This window comes from Onychostoma macrolepis, chromosome 09, assembly GCF_012432095.1.
Source record: "Onychostoma macrolepis isolate SWU-2019 chromosome 09, ASM1243209v1, whole genome shotgun sequence".
Taxonomy (NCBI): domain Eukaryota; kingdom Metazoa; phylum Chordata; class Actinopteri; order Cypriniformes; family Cyprinidae; genus Onychostoma; species Onychostoma macrolepis.
This window is the reverse complement of record NC_081163.1, coordinates 32,646,389-32,673,361: the sequence shown is the minus strand read 5'-3', so window position 1 is coordinate 32,673,361 and position 26,973 is coordinate 32,646,389. Positions and strand designations below refer to the sequence as shown.

Below are 26,973 nucleotides of genomic sequence, written 5' to 3'. Positions count from 1 at the left end.
CCTACCCGTCTCCACCCACTGATCCATAAACCCACCCATCCCCACCCCTAAACCTACCCATCTCCACCCCTAAACCTACCAATCTCCACCCCCTGGATGTGGATCCAACCACACCCCCTGGATCTTTTGTTCTGCAGTGAGGGGCTACTGGTAACGAGATGGTCCTCACTGCAGAACACAAGATCCAGGGGGTGTGGTTGGATCTAAATCCAACTCCTCCCACCTTACATTTATCTAAACCTACCTGTCTCCACCCCCTGATCCCTAAACCCACCCATCCCCATCTCCACCCCTAAACCTACCAATCTCCACCCCTGGATGTGGATCCAACCCCGCCCCCTTGATCTTTTGTTCTGCAGTGAGGGGCTACTGGCTCCCCATGCAACTGATACTTGACTGTCATCGGCTAGTCTGCGTTTGAGGGGAGGGGCTTACCGATAGGTCAATTGTATTTCGGCACCCCGGGTTGCCAGTTGGCGAGGAACACAGCGTATTTCATGTCATTCATCGCCATGTGCACTCGTTCCGGTTGGTGTCGTCAATTTGGCAACCTGCGTGTCCAAGTCTGAGGAGGAGGGGCCGGGTGAAAAAAACCCTCTCCAATATTTTGAATTTGCAATACCTAGTTCACCCGCTAAGTGTCAATTCTACATACAGCACCTTTAACTTTAGAACTGCAACTGACACGCATCACTGCTCCAGCGGTCATTTCACTTCACTCCGTGGCAAGAGACTGTTCACCTCTATTTAGCTCTAGAGATGACGCAACCCACTAAGGGCGGAGCTATACCTAATTGTTCAAATTAATTTCCTTTATAGATTGTGTCATTTACTACATTTTTTCAGCAATATCTGATTTCTAAAACATTAAAATAATATAATAAAATATATTATATTATATTTGCACTATAATAATTATTTTCTTTCTTTTACAGGTTTAATATGGGTTTTAGTAACCTTGGTTACACTGCCCCTTCAGTTTTGGCTCAAAGCCCGCGTTCCACCCCATTTCTGGCGCCTGGGGCGGCTTCCTATCAGGGTAGACCACTGCTGTATCAAGGCTGTGGCCCCCTGGACGACCTCTCGCCTGTTTCAAACAGGAACGAGGTAGTCACAACGGACGTGTCCAACTCTGGTTGGGGTGCCTTGTTGGAGGGCAATCCGGCGTTCGCCTCAGAAGGCTTGCAATGCCCTATAGGTGTGAGGGCCCATTCCACAAGGGGGATGGCCTCCTCCTGGGCATTTTTATAGGTGAGATTTGTGCGGCCGCCAGCTGGTCGTCGCTGTCCACATTTGCTCTACTTGTATGTCCCTACTTTACAGGTGCGAGTTCTCTCAGTTTAATGTACCACTTTTCCCCCTTGGGTGAAGCTGGTTATATTAGTGCTTCTCAGCTACTAGTTTGGGGCACAATGTGCTCATGTTCTTAGGGGTCCTTATTAGTGCTCCGAGACTGGGCTACAGGATGTCCTGTATCTGCGTTGTGATTGGATGCATTCCCCTTAGCGTTTCACACAACGGGAGAGACCCGGGAATGCTCTGGTTACTGACATAACCTCGGTTCCCTGAGATAAGGGAACGAGCGTTGCTTCACTTGCCACGCTGTAAGCTGCACGTGAATCGATGACTGTCGCTTCAGTCGAATGATCTGATGAATGGCGCTCTGAGCCGACTTATATAGGCTAGGGGTTGGCTCCGCCCTTTCTGGCTGGCTAAAGCGCCTTTGGTTTGTGCAGCTACACAAACGTGAACAAATCAGGCTTCAGTACAGAGTAAAACAGAAGTTTTCCCCTTAGTGTTTCACGCAACGAGGTTACGTCAGTAACCGGAGTGTTTTTTTAAGCAACTTGTCCTGTGAAAAATAGTTATCATTGACTCATGATGCTTATTTGGGAACATGAAGAACTGCATCAACACATAAAATTTCCAATTCTGAATGTTCGCTCATAAAATCAATTGATTCAAGAGATCAATATTAAGAACATTGGTAGTTTATTTATCAAACTGTAATTTATATCTCATTCAACAGGTCACTGTTATTTCTATATGAATGGTTTGAGGATTTGTTAAAAAAGTGAATCTAATGAAGTAGCCGGTAGCAAACAATTTTTCCACAAAGATGTTTATAAAAATATGGCATGCTATGGCTGCCAATGATCATTTATTTCAAAGCATTCATCATGAGCACTTTAAACTTCTCCAAGTCCACCTTCTTCAAGATACGGACTTTGTGAGACTTCTTCAGGATATCGAGGTGATCAACAACCATCATTCCCCGGCAGCAGTTCCCCGCCAGCTCTACAGTGACGGCTTTGTGTTCAGTTTCAGTGATATACGTGTCGTCTATGGCTGCTGCCATGGCATAAGAATCACAGGAGATGAATCCCTGCCCATCCACCAGCTCCTTCTCAACCCTCTCGCTGTGGCTGGACTCCATGCTGTGCTTAAAGATCTGTTTCATAAACCGAGCTTTATCTGTGTCCTGAGCCAGCCAACCGTCACAGAACTCCTGAAACAGACGTGTGCAGATATTGTATAATATAACATCTATATGGCTGCATATTCAGGAATGTATAAACCACCAACAGTTATATTTACATTATACATAATAATCTATATGCATTATTATAATGTTTAAGAAATGCAAATCTCACCCAGGTTAATTTACTGCGACAGGTGAACTCCCAGGTTGCAATGTAAACTGGGCAAATGAATTCATTCAGAACAATATATGCTGCTTCAGGATCAGCTGCAAAGTTGAACTCTCCACACACAGTGATGTTCCCACAAGCTAAAGAAGAACAGATGTTATTCTCTAACCTGGTTTAATTCCATTAAAAATATAAAAAAGCAATACAGTTCAGACTGATTTGCACTTAGTGTACAAATGATTCTGGTTTAGGGCTGGCAATATTGCATTGCATTGCATTAAATACAGAAAAAAACTTAATTGGAATAATTACGATTTTTTAATGTTTTTGAACAAAGTCTCTTATGCTGATCAAGGCTGCATTTATTTGCTCAAAGGTACAATAAAAACAGTAATATATTTTGAAATATTAAAATTAAAAATATTTTAATATTTTTGTGTAAATGTCATTGTAATTAATGTAATTATTATCAACTATATAAAAATAGTTGTGCTGTTTAATATTTTTGCAAAAACCATTTAAAAAACATAAAACGTCTGAGGTAAGAATGAGTTAAAAAAAATAAAAATAAAAGTAAATACTTTCATTCAGCAAGGGTGCATTAAATTGATCAAACTTAGTATTAAATACCTTTTAGAATGTTACAAAAATCTATCAGGGTTTCCACAAAAATATTAAGCAACAGTTTCTTGTTGCTTTTTCAACATTAACAATAAGATAAGGTTTTTTCAGCATATTAGAATGATTTTTGAAGGATCATGCGACACTGAAGACTGGAGTAGCAATGCAGAAAATTTTGTTTTGTCATCACAGCAATAACATTTTAAAATATATTACAAAAAAACTGTCAATTTAAATTGAAATAACATTTCTCAATATTACTGATTTACCATGTTTTTGATTAAGTAAATTCAGCCTTGTTTAGCATAAGAGACTTCTTTCATATATATATATATAAAAATCGTAATTATTCCAAATGTCTGACCAATGGAGTATATCTATGTTTGTATTTGTGCTTTGATGTGGCCTAAAGGCTTTATTTAGTTTATGTGACTCAGTTTTAAAGTGACCATTTAGATTAATTTTCACTGAGAGGAGCCATCATTGCAGCTAAACAGACATTGCTGCTGGGTGAAAGTCTGTTTTTACTAAACACTGGCTTAAAGGTGCAGTGTGTAGATTTTAGCGGCATCTAGCGGTTGAGGTTGCGAATTGCAATCAGCGGCTCAGTCCCCCGCTCACCCTCCCTTTAGAGAAGCTACGGAGGCCGACACAGGGCTAGGAGGTCGTAGCCTGAGACAGCAAAGAGTAGCCGGTAATGAGGTTTATTCATTTATTACAAAGGTAAATTAAGGAGTTATACTTATTTAGTTATTCAATAAATCGACATGTTATTGCGAATATTATTGTTACTACTTCATCATTGTGTCAGTGTCTTATTCGCAAGAACAACAGTGACGAAACGCGCTCTGTTTGTCCTTTAAAGGGATAGTTCACCCAAAAATGAAAATTCTGTCATCATTTACACACCCTCAAGTAGTTCCAAACCTGCATGAATTTCTTTGTTCTGCTGAACACAAAGGAAGATATTTTGAAGAATGTGGGAAACAGAGCAGTTCTGGGGCACCATTGACTTCCATAGTATTTTTTTCCTACTATGGAAGTCAACGGTGCCCCAAAACAGCCTGGTTACAAACTTTCTTCAAAATATCTTCCTTTGCGTTCAGCAGAACAAAGAAATTCATACAGGTAAATGATGACAGAATTTTCATTTTTGGGTGAACTATCCCTTTAAGGGCTACTGTACAAACATGGTGGCGACTTCCATTTAAGGGGACCCGCGGAGTATGTAGATATAAATTGCTCATTCTAAGTTAAGAAAAACATAACGGTTCATTATGTAAGGTCTTTATACACCTCTGCAAGCATAGTTATGTATATTATATTGCATTTCTGTCAATAGATCCTCCTAAATATTACACACTGCACCTTTAACGATTTACTTTATTTAGAACATTAATCTAAATGGTCACTTTAGACTAATTCACTGGAATGAATCAAACCTACCAGCTCTAATATTGTATTTATTGTCCAGTCCTATTCTGACAACATAGTATATGTGAAGTAAGTATTAGTGACTCACAGTCTGTATTGCCACCCATAATGTAAAGGCCTTTGAGTTTCTGGGGAAATGAGGGGTCAAGTTTCACTGCCAAAGCCACATTTGTCAGCGGAGCCGTGGCCACTAAAGACACCTTAGAGAAACAGGAACAGCACATGATAAAATTCAGGAAATGCAAGATCATTCCACTTATATTTCATAGCATATAATCATATAGACCTCTCCAGGATTCGCATTAACTATTCGGATCATGGCTGACACGGCGCCCTCTTTCTGGACCAGATCCAAATCAGGAGCGTCGGGGTCCGGGGCGTCTCCGAGTCCATCTTTACCATGAAATTCTCCAGCGCTGACGGTCTGCTCCAAGAGCGCTTTAGTCGCTCCACGGAATACAGGAATCTAAAGCAATTCAGAGACACAATCAATTATGCTAATTATGCTGTAATGGCTGTCATGTGCTGGACAACAATGCATTACTGTGCAGCAAGTAACATTATTCTTGGAGTTATTTAGCTCAAAGTCTCTCTGCAAACAGCTAGAATTATAAGAGGATATGTAATCGTGAACATACAGAAAACCAGATCATTCAAATCGCAATGTAAGGTTTCTGATTCTGTAACATTGTTACATCACAAACACAAGTCTCGAGTGTTTTTCTCATTCAGAGATAACATAATAAACATGCACTACATAATAGTACTCTGCATTATTTCTACCAGGATCTTATTTTCTTAAAATTAACATTTTGCAGATTCTGCAAGTACTTGTAAACTCATGATTGCAACAATAATAAATAAATACAATCGCTACTGTTCAAATGACACATTTAAACAGTGTTGCCAAATAATTTTCAGGGGAAGTTGCTAAAGGAAGGTCAATTTGTTGCTAAAAGTTGCTAAATGATGTTGTGATGTCAATGCGCAATGACGTCATTACATAATCACGACGCAAAATTGTCATCAAATCTCACCAAAAATATTTTATATATGTTAATTTAAATTTGTTCGTAAAATAATATAAATGCATAATATAAGATTAAAATACAAATAACTGTCTTTTTAAATACAACAATGAATTATTGAAAACGTACACATTTCTGAACGATTTAAGTTTTTTTTGTTTTAGCTAGTAAGTTAGTAAAACAATACATTCTGAACAGTTATAGTTTTAAGCAGTGTATTAGTAGTTAGTCAGTATTCTACAGTCTAAGAAAAGTCTGTACAAATAGGGAACAATCTACTACGTTAATATGAAGAAATCTTCCGTATTGATTTTTCACAGGTTTCTGACCTGCATTTTAAATTAAGCATTGTATATTTTGTGTTTTTGGGATGCAGGATTACAACGGATGATGGATAATAATGTCCTGGAAAATTATTAGTACCTTACAGTGTACTGACTGATCGCAGGTACAAGCTAACAAGTTGCATCATAAATGAACAGTTATTCAATTATTATTATTATTAAATTGAACAATTGCAAATAGCAGCTAACTTGATGTGTGTGTACTGCTAGGCATCTTTGGTTTCCTCTTTTTGTGTAATTTAGATGGAAAATGTGTGCCTTTTTATCGTTTGAGTCACTTATCAAAAGTTGCCAAATAAATTGTAAAAATAGCTAAATTTGTTGCTAGGTGATTATGGAAGAAAAAGTTGCTAGGGTAGTCTGAAAAGTTGCTAAATTTAGCAACAAAGTTGCCAAGCTGGCAACACTGCATTTAAACGTCCCTAATATGTTTGGTTCCAGCTGAAATTTCTCATTTGTAGCCCTGTCTTATTTCATATTTCATTTCATATTTCATACACCGATTTTTCCAGGTTTCAAAGTTATGCAAACATTGCACGATACTTGCTGGAAATACTACCTCTCCTCTAACCAAAGGGTCAAAGTCAAACATAAAAAAAAACCATGCAATCAATTATTTACAATAATTCTTGTAATTTCTAAATAAATATGAATATTGTATGACTGCACAATACAAAAGAAATATCAATCTCATTGTGATATGGCATATGGGAGCTTCTCACCTCCTGATGCTTACACACTTTCAGGACACGCAGGACGTTCTTGCAGACATTGTCTATTGAAGTGTTGCCCTGAACGCAGGTGATGCCCAGGATCTGCACACCAGGCGCTGCCAAAGCCATCATGATAGCCTGAGCATCATCCACACCACAGTCCACGTCCACAAGCAATTTCTTCATGCTGGCCTCTAGACAATGACATGACAACAATTATATACAGTTAGCAACACTTGGTGCAGTGCGTAGAAGCAAACACTTCATAAGCCTAGTCAAATATCTGGGCTGATGAAAGTTACATAGATTTTGAGGCCTTGAACGAGACACTTTCGGTTTCACTTGTGTTTGTCCCTATTATAGCCTAACTGTACTTTTGGATACCGCGGGTAAATATGCCAGCCAAATGTAATAAGTATATTATTAACTAACGTTAGTGCATGCATGAATGAGGTCTCTCTGCAGGATTTCTCTCACCTGTAAGTTAGTGAAGTATCGCTGGCTGTAGATGTTCGTGTTCAGAGTTTCCTGAAAGCTGGTGATGCTGACTCGAGAGCTCTGTGTCTCTGAAGGAGGAGTCTGTTATTTGTAGGAGGGAGGGAACTTTGGGTTATGATTTACACTAAAACCATGTTTTGCATGTTAGGGCTCCCGATGTTTTAAGAAATACTGTATGTTGTTAAACCCACCCACGAACAACAACAACAAAAAAATGTTTACCGTATCTTGGTTAATCTACCCTTCAGTTGTCTTCTAAGAAACACCCGGGTCTAGCAGTTTTTTTTTTTTTTTAATTATGTTTGCAATTTTTTTTTTTTTTTTTCTTTATTTCTTGCTGTTATTGTCACTTAGCATGTTGCGTGATTTGTCACTAAATAAATCATAAAAAAGAAACACTCGGGTCTGACGACATCACGTGGGCGTGGTTTGTTCGCAAGTTCAAGGAGCATGCGCAGATTACAAGCTTCGTGTGAAGCCCTCAAACACGTGACAGCGGCTCGATCTGGTTGAGTTGATGCTGCGTCCCTAAATAGTATTCGAAAATAGAATTAGTATGTCCCAAATCATAGTATGTTTAAAAAAGTATGCCAAAGATTCCCGGATGGTCTACTACTTCCGGTTAGAATTCGAAGTGCAGAGTGATGCACACGTAGACGCCTCATAGACTGACGCTGCCTATTGGAGCTGACGTACAGCGCGGCTGCCATCTTGGATGGGTCTGCAATGCGCCCCTCCTGCATTTATTTCTACTGAGGAATGTGTATCCCCAACTACAATAATCATAACTCCCCGAATTTTTACCGGATTTTCACACGGTTTGGTTTACAAACGGCAGAGATTTAGTTATGATACAGGACGCTGTCACACATTGAAAAATACGTGCTTTCATGTTAAAAGACTTTGTATTATGCTCTTTAACAAAGACATGGTAGACTATGGCATATTGATAAATGTATAAATGAACGAATTTTATATTTTAATAAAGAAACAAGTTTGATTGTTCATTTGAATTTATTTCTCTCTCTCTCTCTCTCTCTCTCTCTCTCTCACACACACACTCACTCACTCACTCACTCACACACACACACACCTGAAAAGAACTTAAAATAATAGTGGAAACAACTTAAAATACGCCATAATGTTTGCTCATAAAGGGTTGCTGCAAATTTAAGACTTTTTAAGACCTTTTTTAAGACCTGCACAAATAAAATTAATACCATATGAGCAGGGTAGGGCAATGTCTATGGTATAAAGTGTATAAAATTATACACTTCACATTTCAGCCTTTAAACCATTTTTTTAAAGAAAATGGACGAGTCAAAAGTATTAATTATATTAATTTAAACAATTATCAATAAATTATTATATGCGACCCTGGACCACAAAACCAGTCTTAAGTCGCTGGGGTATATTTGTAGCAATAGCCAACAATACATTGTATGGGTCAAAATTATTGATTTTTCTTTTAAGCCAAAAATCATTAGGACATTAAGTAAAGATCATGTTCCATGAAGATGTTTTGTAAATTTCCTACCGTAAATATATCAAAAGTAAATTTTTGATTAGTAATATGCATTGCTAAGAACTTCATTTGGACAACTTTAAAGGCGATTTTCTCAATGTTTAGATTTTTTTGCACCCTCAGATTCCAGATTTTCAAATAGTTGTACCTCGGCCAAATATTGTCCGATCCTAACAAACCATACATCAACAGAAAGCTTATTTATTCAGCTTTCAGATGATGAATAAATCTTAAGACACTTAAGACTGGTTTTGTGGTCCAGGGTCACATATTAATTAAATAACATACAAACACATTTTAGTGTTTAGATTTGTATAATGAATTATCTCCTTATTGATCCGCCAGTTCACATTTACAGCTCTGCGTGTTTGCAGGGTAAAAACATGGGTCGATTTTTGCATTGGTCTGAACAAAAACAACCCAATGTTCCTGCAATAACGGAGGCTGCAGTTCTAGGACTGCATAGGACCCTATTTTTGGGACAGCACCATCTATTACAACAGAGGAGACCTGATTCAAACATCAAACAAACAGATGCAAACAAAAGCACATCAGATGTGAAGCTAATTAACTGAAGTCTCACACAGACACAAGTCTTCTTTCCAAGAAAACTAAATTTTAAACCAGAATATATTGAATATTGAAATAAATTAGGTTAAATATTTCAAGAGGGTTACCAACAGGTATGTTTAGAGTTAGGAGTTGGTTAGGACAATAATTAAGTGTATACAATTAAATAACTACATAATACTATAAAATAGTATGAGCCACTAATATTTAGTCATTTAGCAGATGCTTTTATCCAAAGCGACTTATAAATGAGGACAATGGAAGCAATCAAGAGAGAAATGATATGCAAGTGCTATAACAAGTCTCATTTAGCCTAACGCAGTACATATAGCAAGAGTTTTTTTTTTAATTATATAATAAATAAAAAGAAAGCATAGAATAGAAAAAGAATAGAGCAAGCTAGTCTTAGAAGCCTTTTTTGCTTTTGTTAATTTTATAATAAAAAGAAAACAGAATACAAAAAGATTAGAAAAGCTAGTGTTAGTTTTTTTTTTTTAAAGAATAGAATTAGAATAGAGAGAGGCGTGACGTTCTTCATTCTCACTTACATTCTTTTTGGCTCATTAAAAATTAATCTTGCTGCCACGTTCTGGATTAATTGTAAAGGTTTGATAGAACTGGCAGGAAGACCTGACACAATACATACATACAAAAAATAAATAAATAAAATAAAAAACTATAGGGTCCTAGAAATCCAGTTCTGAAATTACAGCCTCCTACTCACAACAACAGCCCTATTGAACATGCAGATTCATGCTCTGCCAGCAGGAGGCGCTTTCGAACGGTTTCCACGGTAACAGCAGAACACAAAGCAGCGCAGCACCGGACTTTGAAACGTGCAGCGCTCATATTTTATTTATCCACCTTTTTCTTCAACGCGGAAGTAAGCCTATGGGTGAGACTTCCGGTTCATTAGCCGCTATAGGTAAATAATGAGGAGAATAACAACATGCAGTAAACGGTAAAATGTTTTGCACTACAAACCAGTGTAATCATGATTCAGATAATACAATAAAATAATATGATAAGCCACACTAATTTTCAATATCAAGCAGCAAAATGAACGGTTTGTACAGTTAAAATAGCTGGATGCAGATGAGACCGGAAGCTAGACCCATAGAATTTACCGCGTCTATTTTTACATCAAGAAAAAGGTGGATAGCCTTTTGAAGTTTAATCGTCACATTAAACTGTATCGCGATTCTGGTCTGTACCCAAATTTAAGACCTCTTGAAATCATAATTAAGACAATTTAAAACTTTTTATGACCTTAAATTTGATAAAGTAAATTTAAGACCTTTTAAGACTTTTTAAGGACCCGCGGGAACCCGGTCATAAAGGTAAAGTAATACATCATTCGGAACTGTAAAGGGTCTACTTTTATTTGTGTGCATTCACAATATCAACAAAACCTTGTGCTTTTATTAAAATAAATAGGAAAACAGAGGATTACTACTTTAAAACGAAATAATTGAAATCGAAAACAAAAACTCTTTCATTATGTAATCCGTAAAGATGCATTTCTCTCTAAAGGCACGTCCAATGAGGAGATGGCAAGTCATTTTTCACCACCGTCTAAAATATAAAAATAAGGAAAAGCCTAAAAGCCTGATTTTTACGTTGCTCTGCTCTTAATTCCTTCACATTTAAAGGATTTTCTGCAACGTAATTTTGTCTGCATGATATGTGAATTATTTATTAGCCTATTTTTTAATCCATGCAGCAAAATGCTTTAAAAACAGCTGTAAAAATGACTTTATTGCATTCCAGATGATTTTAAAGAACTTTTCACTATAAATTTTACGGGTAGCTTGAATGTAAAACATTGTCATGACTTTCGTTGTATTCCCATTTGTAAAATAGGCTACAAATAAATTGTGGTAGTCTAACCTGACCTGTTTATAAGCAGAAATGGAAAAGACTGATACGTTCATTATTAATGGCATTGCTGGTTCCGTCGACAGAAATACGGCTGCAATCTACTGCTGAAATGTTTGCGGGGCAAACCTCAGGTCAGTCTGAGCGCTCGTGGCACGCACAGTGCGTCCAGCCGTAAACCTGCAGGCGCCACTGACCACAAATGACACAAGCACGAAATGATGGTTCTCAATTCCGAATTGGGTTTCTGCAATGTGCTCCCCGAGTAAGAACACATCCTCTGAAAGTTGAAGAACAGAAAAAAACAGCAAGAGATAATGAGAGAGAGTACCAGTTCCTGCTGTAATAATGTTACACGTCAGTAACTTTAGTTACGATGGATGACATAATATTATAAATGGTAAAATAACCAAAATTATTGTTCAATCTTACTTGTGAAAGGTAATCCCACGCGATCTGGTATCTGCGCGGGTTATTGCAACAGTAAACTGCACAAAATACGGTAATAAATTGCTCGCTCTCCGGTGCTAGTGTAGAGTGAGGAGACCCAACCAATATGGCGGCGACGCTGGATTACGTTCCAGCATGTCATGAGGCGTCTATGTATATTATGGGCGAATTCCAAACGGCTTTTTTGCGCCCATCAAGGGCACTTCGGGAAGGGGACGCCATTTGTAGGGACGTTCCAAACGAAAGTGAGCAACTGATTCCCTTCACGAAGGGCCCTTCCAGAAGTCCGTTAGTGAAGGGAGCATGCGATGGTCACTTCACCGAAGTGATTTCCGTTTGTGATCATGTGATCTTCACTAAGGGGATCTTGCGATGCATTTTAAAGCAAAGTTGGGGTTTATTTTGACTTTACATACAAACGTAAGTAGAATAAGCTAATTAAATTTTTCTTTATTTTTATGTAATACAAAATATTTTCGTCAATGATAAAAATATGATTTATGACTATTGTTAGCAAGTTTAAGCAAGTTTAGTTTGAAAAAGTTTAATAGTAAATAAGACACAGTTAGACAATATTTGAATGAAATAATAGCAATAAGAAGAAATATTTATTTGCAACAATTGTTGGAGCGCTGAATGCTGCACGCACGCGCAGCGTTGTCAAGGTAACGCTTATACGAGACAGTAATGCCCTACTCCCTTTAAAGAACACACTTCAAGAGCTCTGCCCTTCGAAGGGAGTGGGGCATAGGGATGCTCACTTCTGTTTGGAATTCGCCTCTATGGATGCACACTCTAACGGCTAATATTGCCCACAACACATTGCGCGGTGGACGAGGATTCATCAGAACTACAAACACGCATAAAAAGTGTTAAAAAACTACAAACATGGCAGATATGCGCGACCGACGGACAGGTAGAGAAAGGGATTTGAGTGATAAATAATCAATGTCTAAAAAATATTTATTTAATGTTATCCACGTTATATTTCATCTGCAGCAACACTGTGCAGCACTTTTATAATGATACGTTTGGTCATTAACTTTGAAATGCATCATTATGCAAACACATGAGCAGAGTTATCGGCATGAAAGACCCGCGATGTGCTTCTTTAGTTCTCTCCAGTAGGGAAGGAAATCAAATTAAACGAAATGTGGATGATGTTAACTGTGACAAGATGATTAACAGTGCAGTTTAAACAGTTGCAGGATGCACGTAACTAAGCAACAGAGCGTCCGCAGCTATGACGAAGTAGTATGTCCCAAAGCTTGCCTACTATTCTGCTATATACTCAAAAGTATGTACTTTTTCTTCACAAAAAGAGTACATACTTTTAGGGTATAGTATAAGTAGGCGAATTGGGACGCAGCATTTTCGCGCATTTCAAATAAGAATGATTGATATCACGTCTAACATTAAACACAGGGGAAGGGGAAAAATTCATATGGCACTTTGGCAATTGGGAATATCTTTCATATCACTGTAGGTTCCGGACACTGACCTGCTGGAAGAGAAAGATTTTCCAGTTTCAATCAGCCTGTACGTCTGCTGTCAAAGACCAAATGTGAAAATCAACCCATGTTTTTAAGCAGCAAACACGCAATATGTGAACTAGTGGATCGACAAGAAGATATTATAAGATTTAAACAATTAAATATGTTATTTAACCTAATTATTATAATACTTGATTGATAACAATTGTTTAAATTAATATAATAATTGATACTTTTGACTTTTAACAGACTGAAATGTGAAGTTTGTCATTTTATAAAACGATGTTTTTGTGAAAACCTGCATCTGAACTGTAAATCATGCTTTTTACAGTCATTTTATTTTATTATTATTTATTTATCGTTTTTTTTTTTTTGTGCAGGTCTTTAAAAGTCTTGAATTTACGCTTAAGTATCCTGCAGGTACCCTGGTCTGTCAAAAACCTTTAATTGTTTTTATATATTATTGTCCGTACCTCGGTTTACTGGACCTCATGCAGTTTTAGTTGAAGACCCCTGGCCTAAACAATATTTTCCTACAGTCTTAAGGAAAAAGAAGGCCTACATTTAGGATTTGACAAACTAATGAAGATATTTATGATACATATTTGTCAGTACTAATAAAATCACTGCATTTTAAATACACAATAACCAGGTTTATGATGAATCCAGTTTGTTTCAATCTCATGCATTCTAACTAGCCTAAATGAATCTTACTTCTTCCACAGGTATATGCATGTATTATAGTTACTTACTTGATTTCACAATGATCAGATTCTAAGCATGCATTTTGAAAATATGATTATTTAAATCAAATAACTAAAAGATTTTTTTGAGTGCAGATATCTCACCACGTTAGTTTATTAAATTGTTTGTTAAAACTTTGTAATTCAAAATGATATAAATTTTATGCAATTCAAATACACAAATCTTAAACGTAGGCCTAAATATTTTTGAGTGTAGAGTTGTATTACATTAAATCTGGAATGGAAATATCAAACCAACCAGCATTTACCAACAAAATGCCAGTCATCTTTACAGTGAGACAACGATTCCAACATGTTCCAAGAAATTGTTCAAACTTGGACACAATATATCTAAAGCAATGATATGTTTAAGCTTTGCCCAAATCTCAAGGGACCAATGTAAACTTGATATTATACTACAAAAGTATTATTTTAGTGCCATCTTCTGGTCAATATAAATGCTTCACACTGCTATATGAGTACTTAATATAATAAATGATTGAAATCGATACATAATGGTTGACAGTATAAAATTCCGTCATTTAACACTGTATTCAATGAAATCTTTGCAGCAGTGCTGAGGTTTGTAAGCGCGAACAATTGGAACATTTGTGAACTCCAATTCCCACAATGCACCTCCGTTCCACTTCCTTATGTACGTCAGACGTAACATGGCCGCTTTCATAATAATTTCACGTTCGACTTATCCATAGCTTGTTGTGTTTTTTGCCACATTCCTCAACCCATATTTCGCTTAAACTTGCTCGGATGAAAGCTCAACATAATGCCCAAATATTACGAGGATAAAGAGGAGGATGGCCGCGCCTGCGCTGGCGTAAGAGAAGATTTCAAAGCCTGTCTCCTTCAGCATGACTGTGTAGTGAAGGTAATGTCAGGACTATGTATTACCATCGGCCTGACAGATCTATCCTGCCTCACAACATTGATTATTGTTGTAGTTTTTGTTGTTAAAAACAGTGCATGATCCAAATCACGTGACAATAAGTCAGACTAACTGAAATAGGCCTGGCTTATTTGGTAAACTTGTTTTATAAAACAGCGTATTTCTGATATGCAGTTAAAGCTCATTGGCTGGATAATCAATAATGAGACTGATAATTATAGAATTATAATGGCACATATAGTGAAATTGTCTCTGTTGTGTCACAGGACGGTAAGAAGCCCAGTGAGTGTCTGAAGGAAGGACATTGCAAAGGCTTGCAAGTGTCTTTCTTTGAATGCAAGAGATCCATGGTCAGTACTGCTGTTTAAATAAATTATGCACTTTTTTCTGAAATCCACATGTGTTGATACAGATTTTTCAAATTTATTTGAGTTACTAGCTCTTGATTAGATTAGGTTCTGAACAATGTACAGTAGGGCTGCAACAACGAATCGATTAAATCGATAAAAATCGATTACTAAAAGCGTTGGCAACGAATTTCATAATCGATTCGTTGTGTCGCGCGACGCGGAGACGTTTGATTATTAAAAAAAAAAAAAAACTTTAGTTGAGCGCGGAGCGGAGTGAACACACTCGGTCTCTCTCGCGCACGGATGGTAGCAGAGTTTGGCGCCTCATAAATAAAAAATTTAAAAAAAAAGTGAAAAAATAAAAAAATAAAAAAAACGAGCGGAGGTAGAGGAAAGATACATGGCGGAGGCAGAGAAATCCGTGCGACCCAAGTCATCCAAGGTGTGGGAGCAGGGGCGGCGTTTGCGTATGGCAGAGTATGCAGTTGCCATACCCTAGCCCAGTCAGGTGCTGTGAAAAATTATCCAAACTTGAGTCGCTTATAATTCGTTTTTATTATTTTAAATCAGAGTTTTAAAAATAGTAAACCATTGATAAGCACTAAAATAACTTGTCAGTAAAACTTCGTAACGCCATTGGATCATCAAGCTCTCAGCGAGACCTCGTACCTTCACCCCGCCTCCGTTCAGATTGACGCGCCGCGCACAGCCTGGAGAAGATGAGATCTCTGCTTTTATCCACTGCAAGGGTGAATAAATAATTGGTGTTTGAATAGTACAGCGTTTTCTTTACTCAAACACTATGTCAGTAAAGGATAATGTTTTTGTGTGTTTGAAGAGTGGAGAAGAATTAGTTATTTGCTGTCTATATACGTTTTAAATATCCTGTGCATTATGTGCATAAGCGCTTAATTTGAGATTTTGGCCAAGTGTATTAAACAACAAGAAAAAACTATGCGCCCATATAGCTACAATCAAAGTTATATAACCTGTAAAAGTTGATGAAAGCATAATGCACTTGCTGCTTCAGATAACAGTTACAGCCGTTCTAATGACAGACAAAACACTCCATCTCCGTCATTCTCTGGTCAAAAACATTATTAACTCCATTGAGCTTGATTTTCATATAATGTTAAGTGCAAGTGTCTGATACAATACCAACGCTAACGACGCAGTGTTGTTAAATTATTTAATTTTTTGCACCCCCCCCCCAAAAAAGTCTATATATGTGGCAGATGTAAAGCATACATGTGTATGTTTTTTTGTGTTAGTCCATTTTTATTTTATTTTTATTATAACAGCTCAGGGATGTTCAAGGAGCAACATGTTTGTGCATTTTCTAAAGATTTTAGTTCTGTTTTTGAATAAAGGGTTGGAAATGAATGCTTTTCTTTAGTTTTTAAAAAAAAAATCCGATTCATCGATTAATCGAAAAAATAATCGACAGATTAATCGATTATTAAAATAATCGTTAGTTGCAGCCCTAATGTACAGTTTATGTCAATGTAAATGATGTAAACCATACAGGGAACCCTGCCAGTTGTTAAATTAATGTCAATTAACAGCAAAGTCCGAATTCAAGTTATTTTATGTATTTATTTATTTTTTAGATATAATGATCAATAATGAGTTATACAAATATTTATTCAAATACATTCTATCCAATGTTTTCTATCATCCCAATATATAATTATTTCTCTCGTTTATTACTTACATAAATAAATAAATATAAATATATATATATATATATATATATATGTGTATATGTGTATATATGTATGGAGTAAATATGTGGTGGCTGTCATTAAAAAAAACTATTTAAGGTACAAGAAGAAAAAAAAAAATCTTTAGAATACTGTGATGCACAGATGTGGTAATCTTTCAGTACCATGGTATTACCATCTGTACTGTGGCATGAGTTTTTAGTATCATTGATACTGTCGTAGTTTGAATTCGTTTCCATTTTTATATTTTCCATTTTCATATTCATTCTAAAATTGATTAATTTTGTTGTTTTTGTAATTTTTTTTGTTTTTTCCCCCCGCTAATATGTCTATTTAGTTTATTTATTTTATTTCAGTTTTAGTACATTAAGTCAAACTAAAAGAAAATGAGAAATGGTGCCATGGCAATTATCTTAAATGAAGTTTTTTTTTTTTTGGTATATTTTATTTTAGGTAACTTTTTATCAGTAATTTGTGACCCTGGACCACAAAACCAGTCTCAAGTCACTGGGGTATATTTGTAGCAATAGCCAAAAATACACTGCATGGATTTTTCTTAATAAAAATCATTAGTATATTAAGTAAAGATCATGTTCCATGAAGATATTTAGTAAATGTCTTACCGTAAATGTATCAAAACTTTTTTTTTTGATTAGTAATATGCATTGCTAAGAATTCATTTGGACAACTTTAAAGGTGATTTTCTCAATATTTAGATTTTTTTGCACCCTCAGATTCCAGATTTTCAAATAGTTGTATATCGGCCAAATATTGTCCGATCCTAACAAACCATACATCAATGGAAAGATTATTTATTCAGCTTTCAGATGTATAAATCTCAACAGAGCTCGGTTTTAAACCAACTAACGCCAAGTTCACATGCTAACAAGTCAGACTGATAATGTCAGAATGTCTTTACTGTATAATAAAAGCTCTTTCCTTTTCCTTTTATTATAGCTGGACACCCGATCTCGATTCCGAGGCCGAAAGGGATACTGAATTACACCTTCAATGTGTATAACATGTTTTGTAACAAAATCACAAGACGTGCTCTCAAATGTGTAAATACTATGCTTTTTAAGCAAACTTGTCTTGTGAAAAATAGTTGTCAATGACTCATGATGCAGTTCATGAACAAAATGAACTGCATCAACACCAGAAATCATAAAATAAAACAGATTTCCAATTCTGAATGATCAGATCATAAAATCACTGGATCCACAAAAGATAAAAATATTTAAAATATTAGTAGTTTCTTTATCAAAATGTAATTTATATCTCATTCAACAGGTGCCTGTTGTTTCTGTGTGAATGGTTTTATGATTTTGTTAAAAAGTGAAATTGATGAAGTAGCCAGTAGCAAAAAATTTCCACAAAGATGTTTATAAAAATATAGTAAGATCATTCCAGACATGGCTGCCAATGAGCATTTATTTCAAAGCGTTCATCATGAGCACTTTAAACCTCTCCAAGTCCACCTTCTTCAAGATACGGACTTTGTGAGTCTTCTTCAGGATATCGAGGTGATCAACAACCATCATTCCCCGGCAGCAGTTCCCCGCCAGCTCTACAGTGACGGCTTTGTGTTCAGTTTCAGTGATATACGTGTCGTCTATGGCTGCTGCCATGGCATAAGAATCACAGGAGATGAATCCCTGCCCATCCACCAGCTCCTTCTCAACCCTCTCGCTGTGGCTGGACTCCATGCTGTGCTTAAAGATCTGCTTCATAAACCGAGCTTTATCTGTGTCCTGAGCCAGCCAACCGTCACAGAACTCCTGAAACAGACGTGTGCAGATATTCAGGAATGTATAAACCACCAACAGTTGTATTTACATTATACATAATCATCTATGTACAGGTGCATCTCAAAAAATTAGAATATCGTGAAAAAGTTCTTTTTTTTCGTAACTTATTTCAAAAAGTTAAAATGTCATATATTCTAGATTCATTAGATGTAAAGTAAAACATTTCAAAAGTTTCTTTGTTTTAATTTTGATGATTACATCTTCCAGCTCATAAAAGTCAAAAATTCAGTATCTCAAAATATTTGAATATTTCCTAAGATCAATTAAAAAAAAAAAAAAAGGATTTGCAAAACAGAAAAGTTCAAGTTCTTTAAAGTATGTTGATTTATGCACTCAATACTTGGTCGGGGCTCCTTTAGCACAAACTCCAGCATCTGTGAGGTGTGGCATGGAAGCGATCAGCCTGTGGCACTGCTGAGGCACTATTGAGCCTTCAGCTCGTCTGTATTGTTGGATTGACTGCTTCTCATCTTTCTCTTGAAAATATTCCATAGATTCCATATGGGGTTCAGGTCAGGCATGTTGGCTGGCCAATCAAGCACAGTAATATCATGGTCAGCAAACCACTTGGAAGTGGTTTTGGCAGTGCGGGCAAGTGCTAAAGTCCTGCTGGAAAAGGAAATCAGCATCTCCATAAAGCTTGTCAGCAGATGGAAGCATGAAGTGCTCCAAAATCTCCTGTTAGACGGCTGCATTGACTTTGGACTTGATAAAACACAATGGATCAACACCAGCGGACGCACGGCACCCCAAATCATCACTGACTTCAGAAACTTCACACAGGACTTCAAGCTGCTTGGATTCTGTGCCTCTCCAGACTCCAGACCTTGATTTCCAAATGAAATGCTAAATTTACTTTTACCTGAAAAGGTGACTTTGGACCACTGAGCAATAGCCCAGTTCTTTTTCTCCTTAGCCCAGTTAAGATGCTTCTGACGTTTCTGTTTCAGTGGCTTGGTAGCCCTTTTCCTGAAGACGTCTGAGCGTGGTGACTCTTGATGCACTGACTCCAGCTTCAGTCCACTCCTTGTGAAGCTCTCCCAAGTGTTTGAATCGGCTTTGCTTGACTGTATTCTCAAGCTTGCGGTCATCCCTGTTGCTTGTGCACCTTTTCCTACCCAATTTCTTCCTTACAGTCAACTTTGCATTTAATATGCTTTGATACAGCACTCTGTAAAGTTGAACAGCCCTTTCAGTAACGACCTTCTGTGACTTACCCTCTTTGTGGAGGGTGTCAATGATTGTCTTCTGGACCATTGCCAAGTCAGCAGTCTTCCCCATTATTGTGGTTTCAAAGAACTAGAGATACCCGGAATTTATACTGTAAGGATGGTCATTTAATAAAACTCAAATGTAAATATTCTAATATTTTGAGATACTGGATTTTTGACTTTCATGAGCTGTTAGCTCTAATCATCAAAATTAAAACAAAAAAAACTTTTGAAATGTTTTACTTTACATTTAATAAATCTAGAATATATGACTTTCACTTTTTGAAATGTTACAAAAAATAATAATTTTTCACAATATTCTAATTTTTTGAGATGCACCTGTATATTCTTATAATGTTTAGAAATGCGAATCTCACCCAGGGTAATTTACTGCGACAGGTGAACTCCCAGGTTGCAATGTAAACTGGGCAAATGAATTCATTCAGAACAATATATGCTGCTTCAGGATCAGCTGCAAAGTTGAACTCTCCACACACAGTGGTGTTCCCACGAGCTAAAGATGAACAGATGTTATTCTCTAACCTGGTTTAATTGCATTAAAAATATAAAAAAAGGCAGTGCAGATCAGACTGATTTGCACTTAGTGTACAAATGATTCTGGTTTAGGGCTGGCAATATTGCATTATTACATTGCTGCTGGGAGAAAGTCTGTTTTTTACTAAACACTAACTTAAAGATTTACTCAGAACATTAATCTAAATGGTCACTTTAGACTAATTCACTGGAATGAATCAAACCTACCAGCTCTAATATTGTATTTATTGTCCAGTCCTATTCTGATAACATGGTATATGTAAAGTAAGTATTAGTGACTCACAGTCTGTATTGCCACCCATAATGTAAAGGCCTTTGAGTTTCTGGGGAAATGAGGGGTCAAGTTTCACTGCCAAAGCCACATTTGTCAGCGGAGCCGTGGCCACTAAAGACACCTTAGAGAAACAGGAACAGCACATGATAAAATTCAGGAAATGCAAGATCATTCCACTTATATTTCATAACATATAATCATATAGACCTCTCCAGGATTCGCATTAACTATTCGGATCATGGCTGACACGGCGCCCTCTTTCTGGACCAGATCCAAATCAGGAGCGTCGGGGTCCGGGGCGTCTCCGAGTCCATCTTTGCCATGAAATTCTCCAGCGCTGACGGTCTGCTCCAAGAGCGCTTTAGTCGCTCCACGGAATACAGGAATCTAAAGCAATTCAGAGACACAATCAATTATGCTAATTATGCTGTAATGGCTGTCATGTGCTGGACAACAATGCATTACTGTGCAGCAAGTAACATTATTCTTGGAGTTATTTAGCTCAAAGTCTCTCTGCAAACAGCTAGAATTATAAGAGGATATGTAATCGTGAACATACAGAAAACCAGATCATTCAAATCGCAATGTAAGGTTTCTGATTCTGTAACATTGTTACATCACAAACACAAGTCTCGAGTGTTTTTCTCATTCAGAGATAAACAAGTCTTTCAATTATACTGAATGACAGTCATGCACTACATATTAACAGTACTCTGCATTATTTCCACCAGGATCCTATTTTGTTAAAACTAACATTTTTCAGATTCTGCAAGTGCATGTAAACTCATGATTGCAACAATAGTAAATAAATACATTGCTACTGTTCAAATTACACATTTAAACTTCCCTAATATTTCAATTTTTTTCTATGCTCACAGCATGAAATTTCTCATTTGTAGCCCTGTCTTTCCCCTTTTTGTTCCCCAGTATTTCATACACTGATTTTTCCAGGTTTCAAAGTTATGCAAACATTGCACGATACTTGCTGGAAATACTACCTCTCCTCTAACCAAAGGGTCAAAGTATGTGCTCTTAGAAATACCTCTACATAAAAAAAGCATGCAATCAATTATTTACAATAATTCTTGTAATTTCTAAATAAATATGAATATTGTATGACTGCACAATACAAAAGAAATATCCATCTCATTGTGATATGGCATATGGGAGCTTCTCACCTCCTGATGCTTACACACTTTCAGGACACGCAGGACGTTCTTGCAGACATTGTCTATTGAAGTGTTGCCCTGAACGCAGGTGATGCCCAGGATCTGCACACCAGGTGCTGCCAAAGCCATCATGATAGCCTGAGCATCATCCACACCACAGTCCACGTCCACAAGCAATTTCTTCATGCTGGCCTCTAGACAATGACATGACAACAATTACAGGTGCATCTCAATAAATTATAATGTCGTGGAAAAGTTCATTTATTTCAGTAATTCAACTCAAATTGTGAAACTCGTGTATTAAATAAATTCAGTGCACACAGACTGAAGTAGTTTAAGTCTTTGGTTCTTTTAATTGTGATGATTTTGGCTCACATTTAACAAAAACCCACCAATTCACTATCTCAACAAATTAGAATATGGTGACATGCCAATCAGCTAATCAACTCAAAACACCTGCAAAGGTTTCCTGAGCCTTCAAAATGGTCTCTCAGTTTGGTTCACTAGGCTACACAATCATGGGGAAGACTGCTGATCTGACAGTTGTCCAGAAGACAATCATTGACACCCTTCACAAGGAGGGTAAGCCACAAAAGTCAGAGGCGTCTTACCTGGGCTAAGGAGAAGAAGAACTGGACTGTTGCCCAGTGGTCCAAAGTCCTCTGTTCAGATGAGAGCAAATTTTGTATTTCATTTGGAAACCAAGGTCCTAGAGTCTGGAGGAAGGGTGGAGAAGCTCATAGCCCAAGTTGCTTGAAGTCCAGTGTTAAGTTTCCACAGTCTGTGATGATTTGGGGTGCAATGTCATCTGCTGGTGTTGGTCCATTGTGTTTTTTGAAAACCAAAGTCACTGCACCTGCTTACCAAGAAATTTTGGAGCACTTCACGCTTCCTTCTGCTGACCAGCTTTTTAAAGATGCTGATTTCATTTTCCAGCAGGATTTGGCACCTGCTCACACTGCCAAAAGCACCAAAAGTTGGTTAAATGACCATGGTGTTGGTGTGCTTGACCAAGTATTGTATTGTCAAGAGGAAAATGAGAAACAAGAGACCAAAAAATGCAGATGAGCTGAAGGCCACTGTCAAAGAAACCTGGGCTTCCACGCCACCTCAGCAGTGCCACAAACTGATCACCTCCATGCCATGCCGAATTGAAGCAGTAATTAAAGCAAAAGGAGCCCCTACCAAGTATTGAGTACATATACAGTAAATGAACATACTTTCCAGAAGGCCAACAATTCGCTAAAAATGTTTTTTTTTTATTGGTCTTATGAAGTATTCTAATTTGTTGAGATAGTGAATTGGTGGGTTTTGTTAAATGTGAGCCTAAATCATCACAATTAAAAGAACCAAAGACTTAAACTACTTCAGTCTGTGTGCAATGAATTTATTTAATACACGAGTTTCACAATTTGAGTTGAATTACTGAAATAAATGAACTTTTCCACGACATTATAATTTATTGAGATGCACCTGTATATTCAGTTAACAACACTTGGTGGTGAAGCCTGTTATGAAAGTTACATATTCAAATCCCACTAGGTTTTGAGCCCTTGCGAAAGACATTTCAGATAATACTAAGGACTGTCCCAGTTATAACTGTACATTAGTAATACATTAATAATCAGTACATTAGTCAGCCAAATGACTAATTAGTAGATTAGTAACTACATGCATGAATGAGGTCTCTCACCTGTAGAGAAGTGTCGCTGGTTGTAGGTGCTCGTGCTAGTTTCTTGAAAGCTGTGTGATGCAGTCGCGAGCTCTTGGTATCCTTGGTAGAGGGGTTTATCTGTAGGAGGACCTTTGGAGCTTTGGGTAATTAATTACGCAACATGATTTATACCACGTTTTTCGATTAAAATCGTATTTTAGATTGTAGGGCTCGCCATGTTATAAGACATACTGTATGTGGATAGCCCACTCACAGCCAACACAAAAGAAATGCTTACCGAGTCTTGGTTAATCCACCAGTCCGTTGTCTTCTAAGAAACACTCCTCTGAAAGTACATCTAAACAGCGCGGAAGAGAACATATGCACAAGAAAGTGTGCGTGCACTCCGTGTAATCGACTGATCTTGGAGCATAGAAATATCAGCGGGTAGTAGACTGGACACCGATGTTGTTCATGCACATCGGGTCGAAATAATAATTATCTTATATTAGCATTGTTAACTTTATTTTTAACTTTTTTTTTTTTAACTCAGTCATTAAAATGCATTATATTATTGTCCACATTAGCGTTGTCCGTCGGGATTCATGAATCGTTCGTTTGAATCAGATCTTTTTCGATTCATGGTTCTGACTGCAAAAAGAACGGTGAACTGATTCGGCCGGAGCGGATTTTCGGATTAAACCGAGGACCTTTTTTAATCAACAGTAAGATTAAAATACAGTGTGCTTGCATATGGCTTTATTGTAAGGTTTAATATTCCACTCCACGTGTCCAGGTTTGACGTAAACGCTGAATATTTTTGAACCGGTTCTTCGAAAATAACTGTTCAAAAGAACCGATTCGCAGACTTCAGTCACATGTGTGCGCCGCTGTTGTCACGTGACACCTGGTGCTTTTCCCAGCGCTGACCATGGTGGCCCAATCACAGTGCGATTTTAAGATTAAAACTTTTCTATTTCATTGCTTTCCAGAGCTTGGTGGGGGGATTTCCTTTTGTATGTCAGGTAATAAGTTTCGGGAGTAATAGTTTTAATTTACTTTTATTTTTTTTATAAGATATTGTAGAAAAAACAAAAACAAAAAACTTTTTTAAATTGAATGGAGCTCTTTGAGCGCCCCTTGAAGGATGCTTATAGTGAAAATAGGCTACTGTTATACTGAACCATCTAATATTCCATTATATATTCCATAATATATATTATTATATAATCATTGGGGTCCAAGCACCATGGCTCATGTGGCACTGTTAAACAAAAAAATAAAAAATAAAATAAAAATAAGTACACACAATTGTGCTGTCACTGCATGTAAGACTTTTTAAATGAGATGGATTGAATGTTATAGGATGGCAGTCATGGGTCAGTTTCAAACGAGTGTGAAGATGTCACTTCCAGCTCAAATTTGGTAAGTCCAAAGTACTGTTTAAACTCTAATGTGCAAAGTTTTGTAGAACTACAACAAAGTAAACACTTCAATTATGAGCTCACAGCTTTCGTACATTGAGAACACATACAACGTTTTTTTTTGTTTTGTTTTAGTTATTAAGTCATGAAACAGAATGACTTGTTCTCCATTTGTACAAACTTTTGAGAACTTTGTGCACACAAGATATATAGTCATCATATTCATAACACCCAGCAAATTCCCAGATCCCTGTGGATCATATACTAAATACAATTTGAATAAATAAACATTATTTATATGATTAGGTATGATCACGGTCCTGTATCTATGTATAGTGAACAAAGCAATAAAGAAGCTTGAGGTTTAATCTGGCATGTGATTTTAATTTTAAAGCTGTATGTTTGGAGGGAAGAGAGAGGCATTTTGTACAGCAAAGTATTTGAGCATACATTAAAAAATAAAAAAAGAGACACTGTAAGACCAATAGGGCAGCATGCTCTTACAACATAGCAGTGCTTTAGCACTTACAATAGAGGATAAACTATGAACATAAAAATGAAAATAAAATGATTTTTACCAAGTGGTAAAATAATTACATGTACATTTATTAAAAATAATAATTAAGTGTAAACTTAAATAACAATTGTAGCCTACCTTCCATGCAGTGCATCTGGTTTTTAAAGAATTGCAAATAATAATCATTTCAGCAGAGGTTAAGACCCATGCTCTTGTCTCCCAAGTTGCAAATACAAGCTTTCAGTTGTTCAATCTTGCAATATACAAACCAGAAATTACAGTTGATTTGTGTATTTATTTGTGCAGAGACAAAGGCTGATGATCATTACATGTAGAGTTAGTCTTAAGTCTTTTATGATGCAATGCCTATCATGGTTTTCGTATAACTATTACAATAAAATAAATAGTCTAAATGCATCCCTCTGCTTTACAAAAACAAAAGACTGCAGGAAATATTCTTCACATTTCAGGACCAGTTGCAGCAGTGCTCCTTGTTAGATCAGTACTGACATTCATATCATCTAATATAAATGTCCTACAAAGAAACATTGGACTATGAAAACATACAAACGGTCAATGAACATAATAGTGTCTTCTCACATATTGCCTTACAAAGAATGTATATTCACACGTTATGCTCACTGTACAGAGACTAGCTGTGCTTGGCAACAGTATGAGGAAGCTTGTCCTCTTAAACTCTACAACCCGTACAATGCACAGTCAGGAGGGTAAAGGCCTGCATTAAAGCACTAACACTTTCGTAAAGAGAGAGTCTTACTGTAAATAAATAAAACATAATCTGCCACATCACAAATAGTCATACACAGATTAGAAATATCTACATATGTATCTTAACCAATGGTGGACTCTCTTAAGGCAGCTAGTATTGTGTATACTTTAAATGAAGTGAGGGTGAACTTTGAGGTGCATGGATTCTCTAACTTAACAGCTTAACTTTTCCTTATAGATCTTAAAACTGGATGATTTAGGAACAAATCATCTACTATATCACAGCACATACACATGACCTTTAACCTACTGAACTTTAAATACAATCTAAAGGATGATAAAACACAGCTTTGCTTCAGTGCTGATTTTGAACTTTGTATTTTAGTACAAAGACCAAGTGTGGTACTGGAAAGTACTGAAAAATGTTATTTGGGAAATTCTCTGATAAATGAAATCATCAGTGTCTTGTTTTTGTGTGTGTCTTTTTAAGTATTAAGAGTCAGGCCTTCTTACCTGCTTTTCAGTGCAATAAACAAGCAAGCTACTCATTTCTCTTCAAGTGATTTTCTTTCCCTATCTCTTTTCTTCTCAGAGACAAGAGGTTGGGGATGTAGAAATATTAACATTGCCATCTGGATGATAACCAGTGCGTAATTCAGCATGACTGTGCATAATAAAACTTTCCTTCAGATATGTGGTGTTAAAG

General features: G+C 36.8%; 3 protein-coding genes across 7 annotated transcripts; 1 reads left to right on the top strand and 2 right to left on the bottom strand.

Moving 5' to 3' along the window:
• Positions 1-1,975: 1,975 nt before the first annotated feature.
• LOC131546414 (inosine-uridine preferring nucleoside hydrolase-like) lies at positions 1,976-12,025 on the bottom strand. 3 transcript variants are annotated; one of them, XM_058785954.1, is made up of 8 exons: positions 11,695-12,025; positions 11,392-11,542; positions 7,269-7,370; positions 6,801-6,985; positions 4,993-5,172; positions 4,795-4,906; positions 2,655-2,791; positions 1,976-2,509 (listed from the first exon to the last, which is right to left on the bottom strand). In XM_058785954.1, the coding sequence occupies exons 4-8, from the start codon at positions 6,975-6,977 to the stop codon at positions 2,162-2,164; spliced, it is 954 nt and encodes a 317-aa protein (XP_058641937.1). In that variant the 5' UTR covers positions 6,978-6,985; positions 7,269-7,370; positions 11,392-11,542; positions 11,695-12,025; the 3' UTR covers positions 1,976-2,161. The 3 variants fall into 3 exon arrangements, with proteins under 3 accessions (XP_058641937.1, XP_058641939.1, XP_058641938.1); XM_058785956.1 differs by lacking the exons at positions 11,392-11,542; positions 11,695-12,025 and adding an exon at positions 7,531-7,548; XM_058785955.1 differs by lacking the exons at positions 11,392-11,542; positions 11,695-12,025 and adding an exon at positions 7,512-7,529.
• Positions 12,026-14,451: 2,426 nt separating this feature from the next.
• On the top strand, positions 14,452-18,119 carry LOC131547514 (cytochrome c oxidase assembly factor 5). The gene is made up of 3 exons (XM_058788141.1): positions 14,452-14,834; positions 15,119-15,202; positions 17,884-18,119. The coding sequence occupies exons 1-3, from the start codon at positions 14,733-14,735 to the stop codon at positions 17,923-17,925; spliced, it is 228 nt and encodes a 75-aa protein (XP_058644124.1). The 5' UTR covers positions 14,452-14,732; the 3' UTR covers positions 17,926-18,119.
• Positions 18,120-18,343: 224 nt separating this feature from the next.
• si:dkey-4e7.3 (uncharacterized protein LOC402865 homolog) lies at positions 18,344-24,224 on the bottom strand. Of its 3 annotated transcripts, none has more exons than XM_058788138.1 (7): positions 23,896-24,224; positions 23,637-23,755; positions 21,953-22,137; positions 20,982-21,161; positions 20,784-20,895; positions 20,323-20,459; positions 18,344-18,704 (listed from the first exon to the last, which is right to left on the bottom strand). In XM_058788138.1, exons 1-7 carry the CDS (start codon positions 23,976-23,978, stop codon positions 18,357-18,359), a joined length of 1,164 nt encoding a protein of 387 aa, XP_058644121.1. In that variant the 5' UTR covers positions 23,979-24,224; the 3' UTR covers positions 18,344-18,356. The 3 variants fall into 3 exon arrangements, with proteins under 3 accessions (XP_058644121.1, XP_058644123.1, XP_058644122.1); XM_058788140.1 differs by having other exon boundaries at positions 23,637-23,747; XM_058788139.1 differs by lacking the exon at positions 23,896-24,224 and adding an exon at positions 22,555-22,901 and having other exon boundaries at positions 23,637-23,883.
• Between the last annotated feature and the right edge of the window lie 2,749 nt (positions 24,225-26,973).

Bases quoted from the DNA above. Each gene is read 5' to 3' on its own strand.
- LOC131547514 (XM_058788141.1), top strand. From the start codon at position 14,733: ATGCCCAAATATTACGAGGATAAAGAGGAGGATGGCCGCGCCTGCGCT. The intron at 14,835-15,118 runs GTAATGTCAGGA...GTTGTGTCACAG, and splicing joins AGCATGACTGTGTAGTGAAG to GACGGTAAGAAGCCCAGTGA. The intron at 15,203-17,883 runs GTCAGTACTGCT...CTTTTATTATAG, and splicing joins TTGAATGCAAGAGATCCATG to CTGGACACCCGATCTCGATT.
- LOC131546414 (XM_058785954.1), bottom strand. From the start codon at position 6,977: ATGAAGAAATTGCTTGTGGACGTGGACTGTGGTGTGGATGATGCTCAG. The intron at 5,173-6,800 runs GTGAGAAGCTCC...GAATTGCTTTAG, and splicing joins AAGTGTGTAAGCATCAGGAG to ATTCCTGTATTCCGTGGAGC. The intron at 4,907-4,992 runs GTCTATATGATT...TGTTTCTCTAAG, and splicing joins TTAATGCGAATCCTGGAGAG to GTGTCTTTAGTGGCCACGGC.
- si:dkey-4e7.3 (XM_058788138.1), bottom strand. From the start codon at position 23,978: ATGTTCTCTTCCGCGCTGTTTAGATGTACTTTCAGAGGAGTGTTTCTT. The intron at 20,460-20,783 runs GTGAGTCACTAA...GTTCATCTTTAG, and splicing joins TATGGGTGGCAATACAGACT to CTCGTGGGAACACCACTGTG. The intron at 18,705-20,322 runs GTGAGATTCGCA...CGTCTGTTTCAG, and splicing joins GTCGCAGTAAATTACCCTGG to GAGTTCTGTGACGGTTGGCT.